General features: G+C 49.7%; 1 protein-coding gene across 1 annotated transcript; it reads right to left on the bottom strand.

Annotated features, from left to right (window-relative positions):
• Nucleotides 1-1,018: 1,018 nt before the first annotated feature.
• LOC123255194 (SEC14-like protein 2) lies at nt 1,019-5,568 on the bottom strand (the record flags this gene model as incomplete). The annotated part of the gene is made up of 5 exons (XM_044684037.1): nt 1,019-1,170; nt 1,829-1,998; nt 3,307-3,446; nt 3,548-3,654; nt 5,485-5,568. Coding segments are annotated over 5 exons (653 nt in total), but the record flags the coding sequence as incomplete, so codon positions are not given.
• Between the last annotated feature and the right edge of the window lie 1,520 nt (nt 5,569-7,088).

Here is a 7,088-nt window from a genome sequence, read left to right on the forward strand (position 1 = left end):
GAGGGAGGGAGGGAAGGAGAGAGGGAGGAAGAAAGGAAAGAAGGAAGAAGGAAAGGAGGGAGGAAGAAAGGAAAGGAGGGAGGAAGAGAGGGAGGAAGGAAAGGAGAGAAGGAGGGAGGAAGGAAGGAAAGGAGGGAGGGAAAGAGGCTATTTCCCTTTGGGCTAGAGCCTTCCTTTAAAATGGAACAAGGAAAAAATTGAACTGAACTCTGGTCAAGATGCCCTGATTGCCTTCCTGTCCACTAGAATGATCACCACTGAGGAATTTCTTTGGAAATTCAAGGTTAAGAGGCTGGTCACAGGAAGGAACTCCTCAGGAAATATGGACCACAGAAGACTTGAGCACTTCAGCAGTGTGAACCTCAAAGTGTACTTTAACATGGTAAGATGTTATTCCTTGTTCAGTATTCCTGGTTACCTGAAATGCTGCGGGGCAGAGTCATATCTGATCACACCTAGGACTAAGAGAGAGAGAGAGAGAGAGAGTCTCTCTCTCTCTCTGTCTCTCTGTCTCTCTGTCTCTCTGTCTCTCTCTGTCTCTGTGTGTGTGTGTGTGTGTGTGTGTGTCTGTCTGTCTGTCTGTCTGTCTGTCTCTCCTAGAATGACTGGTCAGTAGCTAAATGTTCTTGAAACAAGGGCAGCCGGGCCCAGCGGACACAGCAAATCCCTCCTCTTGAATCTTACTAGCTCTGTAACCCTGGGCTGGCCTCTCTGGGCAACTGTTTCCACATCTGGAAAAAATCGGGGTGTTGGACAACTCACTGACCTCCGAGGCCCCTTCCAGCTCTCCACCTCCAATCCCAAGCCACCCGACATCTCTGAGCCTCAGTTTGCTCATCTGTAAAATAGGGCTAAGAAAAGCACCTCCTTTCCAGGGTTTTCCAAGGCTCCCGCAAGAGAATGAATGGCCGTGAAGCCAACTCTCAGTGGTCCATAGATGCTCGTTTGGTCTAGAACACTAGACTGCTCCTCTGCTCAGGAACAATTCTTATTCCTGTGTTTACAGAGGAGGCTGGCTTTAGAGATGGGCTTTCTCGGGACTGATGACAAAAGGGACCCAGGACCAGGCGCTGTCCTCACTAGAGCCAGGGGCAGGTGTGGGTGGGAGCAGATAGAGATGGAAGGCTGGAGGTGAAAGGGTACGAGACCCATGGAATGGGCCCGGGGGGTCTAAAGGAGCACGACCGGATAGAACTTGGCAGTGGGAGGCTTGAGTTCCCCCCCTTCTCTGAGCTGCCATGGAGATGGGCCCCAGGGCTCCTCTGTTCTCCCATCATCATCTCCCCTGGGCACCATCACCCTCCTCCCTGTCACTACTTCCCTGCCCCCCTCCCCACAGGCCCAGCCCCAACACTGTTAGGAAGGGAGGGAAGCCAAGGGACTTGGCCAGCTCCAAAGCTTCAGCTCCTCGAACCCCTAATTGGGCTCTCAGGGATTCTCAGAGCTCACGTGAACATCCTGAGCCCCACACCTGCCTGGCCAGCCAATCCTCTACACGATGGGACCATGAGAGGAACAGAAGACCATGGAGAGGTCTGGCCTTGAGCTCTAGCAGCCAAGTTCTAGGGCTGGAACCCAAGCGATCTTGGTTTCCAGAAAGAGGAAGGAGGAAAAGGTCTCCTAAACCTCATGATTTAATATTTATAAAATAAGGAAGTTGGAAGAAATCATCTCTGGGCCCCAAACACCTCCAGCTCTGACATTCCTTCTCCTAAGGCTCCTCCCAGCCCTGATACTTCCTATTCTCACACCTCTCCCAGCTCTTCTATTCTGTCATTCAATGCTAAGTCTGAGAAAGCTTATTAAGTCAAGGCAGAACAGCACTTACAGATCCCAGGCTCGATGCAGGTGAGAGTCCCATCCTCAGGGACCAGGTGGGCATTGTACCTCTGAGTGGGAACGACCTCGGTCATCTCTCCAGCTCTCTGCCGCTCACCAGTCTTTGTCTTCAGGAAGACCCCAAAGCCCACGTCTGCCCCATCAGACATGAACTGCCACCTGCGGGCAGGCACATACCCCAGTCACTAGAGTCCCTCCCGCTTTGAGGGCCTTTCCTGGGGCCAATACCCTCCATCTGGTTCAGGATACTCAAATCTGGGGCCAGAGCTAATCAGATGATATTTAAATAGCGATAAATGTAAAGTCCTGCACTTGGGCTAAAAGTGTCAATTGCACTAGTGAAAAATGGAGGACTTATACCTGGCTGGACAAGTTTGATGGAAAGAGATTGGGAGATTTTATTGGACCTCAAATTCAAGAATGAGCTGTGAGACAAAATCATCAAAAAAGGTAACATATTCTTGAGTTGCACTAAGGGGCCATTTTCTAGACTCCTCTTGCCCCAACCCCCAAATAATCATTTATTTATTTTTAGCTAGAGGGCTGGCCTTGTAGCCTGGAAGCCTTAGGTTTGAGTCCTGCCTTTGACATATGCCAACCGTGGGAGCTAAAGCTACTAAAGGGTCCAGGAAGCCCTGGTCCACCTGGGTAGAGTTCCTCCCAAGAACATCTCTCCACCAATGAGAGAGCAGCTCTAGCCACTGTCCTTAACTGGCATATATTTTATAACTAATTATATGTTTCCATGTTCCCCCAATAGAATCTTTGGAGCAGAGAATGTTGTATTTTTTGAATTTTGTATCTCTGGCACCCGGCACCTTACCTAGCATACAGTAGATGTCTGATTAATGCTTATAGATTGATTGATACATCCAGGGCACAGAAGGTCTGTGTTCCACAGTCCATGGTCTAGGAAGGACATTAATGGAGAGCAAACAGGATGGGAAAGGACTTTGAGATCATGCCATAAGAGGATGGACTGAGGGAACTGGGGAGGCTAGTCATAGAAGAAAAAGCTCATTGTGTAGGACATGATCAAGCAATAAACATTAATTAAGCACCTGCTGTGTGCTCATGACTATCTTCAAGTGTCTGAAGGGCTATTATGTGGGAAAGTCTAATGGCTTAAGCCTTGGCACAGCACCCAGTACATAGTAAATACTTAAAAAGTGTTTGTTGCCTGCCTCCCTGCCTGCCTGTCTGCCCAGACAGAAACTGCAGAAAGACAGGTATGGGCTTGACAGAAGGAAGAATTGTCCTATCCAAAAGGAGTGTCCTGGGAGGTAGTGAGCTCCCTGTCACTGAAGGTCTTCAAGCTGAGGCCTGTCAGGGTTAGGCTAAAGGATGGAGGAGCTTCTCTCTGACAAAGTCGGCTCCTACCCTTCTCCCTTCTTGGCTCCCGCTGATTCTGAAGGGCTTCAGAGGGGAGGTGGGTAGGGCACCTGGAGGGCCTGGGCCCTCCCTTACCTGAGGACACAACCGGGGAAGAGGATCTCGTACTCCACCTGATGGGAGGAGCCCCTGTTGATCTGGACCGTGTGTTCATACTGCTGATTTACCTGGTCCCGGATGTAATACTTCTTGGGGATTTCACCCCCGTAGTTAATCTGCAGGGAGCCCAGGGGGTGAGTGGGGGTGGGAGGGGGAGGAGAAATCCTGCCCCACTTCTAACCCTCCCCCTCCCCTCTGGCTCCTCGAGGCCCCCTACCTTGGATTTGCACTTGGGGTTCCCATCGGGATCTGTCATGGTGCCCCCATAATCCATGGGCAGCTGGTCAGGGCTGATATGCTTCTGTAAAACTTCCTTCCAATTCGCTGTTGGAAAATGAAGATAGCTGCATCACCCCGGGGCAGAGATGCCATTATTTCCCATGAATCCTAGCTTCATTCCGCCTCATTGACTATAGCTACTCCCCCATTCAGCTGTGAGCCCTTTGAGAGCTGGAGCTGGCTTTTCCCTGTCTGGCACTTAGTAAACATTTCTTGACTGACCCAAAGATGAATTGGGAGGAAGAGGAAGAGGAGGAGGAGGAGGAGGAAGGAGGAGGAGGAGGAGGAGGAAGAGGAGGAAGAGGAGGAAGAGGAGGAGGGCAGTTAATAAAAGCCAAGATCCCAAAAGGGAAGGTTCTCTGAATCTCAGGGTGAGGGAATAACCCGTGCCCCATTAGCCAGCCACAGCCTCATTGGCCTCACGGCATCTTAGACTACAAGAAATCACAGAACCTCAGAGACGGCCTCAAAACTGCTAGAGACAGGGTTCCTCTTTAGGCTTACTCCCAATAGGTGGCCCTTCCTTGCTTAGGTGCTACAGTAGAGAGAAAACTGCTCAGGGAAACCTGAGTTCAAATCCTGCCTCAGACACTCAGTTACTCCATGACCCAGGATGATCCATTTCACTTCTCTCTGCCTCAGTTTCCCCATTTACAAAATGGGGATCACAACAACCCCCACCTCACATAACTGTAAGGATTAAATGCTATAATGTACATAAAGCGCTTTGCAGACCTTACAGTGTCAAATAATTGTTCAATATTTTTATTACTATTATTCACCCCACGTTTGGAGAGTCTCTTTTCTCTGGATTGTGTCCACCCTTCGCTCAGCCTTCTCCTAACTCCGAGGTGGCCCAGGCTATCCGAGGCTCTATCAAACACCTAGGCTCAGGAGAGCTTCTTCTGATCTTGGAAAGCTTTGAATCTAGACCTGAAAATGGACCGTGTGTCTGTTCCCTAAAGCCCCTCATGCCCACCAGCAGAGACTACTCCACTCAGCCTTGGTAGAAGGAAAATCCATGAGGATGGGAGAGCTAAGAGGCCTGAGCTTGGCCTCGGCCTCCTCCACTGACCAGCTAGGGGAACTTCCCTGATTTTCAATGTCCTTCCTCTTCCCTAGTAGGTTTCCCTAGAAGGGATACCAGAGGCTAGACAATATGGACTCTTCATTGTACAGAGGAGAAGCCTAAGGTGCAGGGTGAAAGTGACTTGCCCAAGGTCACACAGGTAATTAGCATCAAAAGACTTGCTACTTGTGTGATCCTTAGACCCTGGAACCAGTACCCTTTTGTCTTTGTCATGAAGACCCCTGGATCCCTCGTTTTTTAGAAGGGAAAATGGATGTCAAGACTTGTCCAAGATCACACAAGTAGCAAGTGGCAGAAAGAGGGACCAAACCAGCTCTATTTCTACTGTATCGCAGAACCCTGCCTTTTATCTTCTTGGCTTTATGCACGTTCTCCTCACCCGCTCCTAGCAGAATGTAAGCTCCCTGAGAGCAGGGGCTGTTTTCATTTTCTCTTTGTATCATACCCAGGCCGAGGGGCAGGTGCAGAGGTGTTTAATAAATGCTGCTCAGATGGAATGACCGAGTCGCTGGCCAGAATGGCGAGAGAAGTTTAGAGAAAAAGGACAGAGAGACTCAGAACACCTGCTCACCTCCCCCAGGTAGGAAGACGATTTCAAGAGAGAAAAGTATTCCGCCACGCTCTCTTCCTAAGCAAGGTCAGCCCTTACATGTTCCAGGAAACCCAGAAAGAACCGAAGGTTTCCCAGGCCATTTCCTGAAGCCAATTCAATCCTAGTTGCCAGTTCCTAGCTCTGTGCCCTTCAAGGACAGGAAAGGACACGAACTGATGCAGGGGCTACTCACCACCCAGAACCATGATTTTCTTCCTTGTGTCCTCACTCAGGAAGGGTTTGATGAGATTGTAGGCCACGGGGAATAGTTTGGGAGCTGGAACAGACAGGCACAGGGAGAAACCATGAGGCAGCCAGAACTTGGCACAGCACTAGCCCTTCAGCACACCTATCTGCCTCCTTCGCCCTCTTTCCAGCAGTTCCATGATTGTACCCTGAATCCAGGCAGGAAGCCTTGGTTTCCCCCTCTCCCTGGCTTCGGAGTCCTTGCTGAGGCCCCACATTCCTCCAGTTCTCCTCGCCCATCCTTGAAGGCCCAGGGTCAATAAGGCGGCCTCTGGGGTGCCTTCTCCAGCTCCCCACAGGAGAAGATATTCTCTTCCCTCGTCATCTCTCCTCGCACCTTGTTCTCTCAAGCAGTGACTTGGGAGCAGCAACTATCCCCCTCCCAGCCTGGAAGGTCACAGGGACAACGTCCACCAAACCACTGAAGTAAACATTTGTTTAACCCTACTTTAGCTTGAAGCTAACAAACAAAAAAGCCACAAGGAAGATCCCCTCCCCATACCTCAGTTTCTTCATCTGTAAAAAATTAAGGAAGTTGAACTAGATGACCTCAAGGCCCCATCCCAGCTCTAGATCTATGAGCCTAAGAAATAAGGCACAGTCCCTGCCTTCTATAAAAATAGCTGACCAATCTCATATGACTCCCCTGCATGCGCTCTACATTCCAACCACACCAGCCCACTAACTGCGATTCTCTGTACACAACGTTCCACCTTCCGCCTCCACACTTTTGCACAAGCTGTTCCCTCTTTCCCCTCCATTCACTCCCTCCTCAGATCCACCCCACAGAAACCCTCGGACTCCTCAAGAATCCGCTCAAGTGCCACCTCCTACCAAAAAACCTTTCCTGATCCTTCTCTATTACTGTTAATAAAGGCCGTCTTCGGATTGAATAAATCCTTATAAATATCATACTTTGGAGGCATTGAATATTAATTTTTTTTAAACCCTTAACTTCTGTGTATTGGCTCCTAGGTGGAAGAGTGGTAAGGGTGGGCAATGGGGGTCAAGTGACTTGCCCAGGGTCACACAGCTGGGAAGTGGCTGAGGCCGGATTTGAACCTAGGACCTCTCATCTCTAGGCCTGGCTCTCCATCCACTGAGCTACCCAGCTGCCCCTTTGAATATTAATTTTAAAACTTACAAATCACTGGCAGGAGTAGGAGGAGAGGTAAGGGGTTTGGACAGAGGAGTTCAGAGTACCTGCTCGCCTCACTCTGGCAGGAAGACCAATTCATGATAGAAAAGTATTCTAGGGGCCAGCTAGGTAGCATAGTGGATAGAACACCAGGCCCAGAGTTGGAAAGACCTCGGTTCAAATTTAGCTTCAGACACTGCCTAGCTGTGTGACTCTGGGCAAGTCACTTAACCCCCATTGCCTAGCCTTTGCTATTCTTCTGTCTTAGAATTGATACTAAGACAGAAGGTAAGGGGAAGGAAAGAAAGAGAAAGAGAGGGAATGGGAGAGGAAGGGAGGAAGAAATAAAGAAAAAGGAGTAGGAGGAAGAAAGGAAGGAAGGGAGGGAGGAAGAGAGGAAGAAAGAGAAAGAA

Source organism: Gracilinanus agilis, unplaced genomic scaffold (genome assembly GCF_016433145.1).
Source record: "Gracilinanus agilis isolate LMUSP501 unplaced genomic scaffold, AgileGrace unplaced_scaffold40877, whole genome shotgun sequence".
Taxonomy (NCBI): Eukaryota; Metazoa; Chordata; class Mammalia; order Didelphimorphia; family Didelphidae; genus Gracilinanus; species Gracilinanus agilis.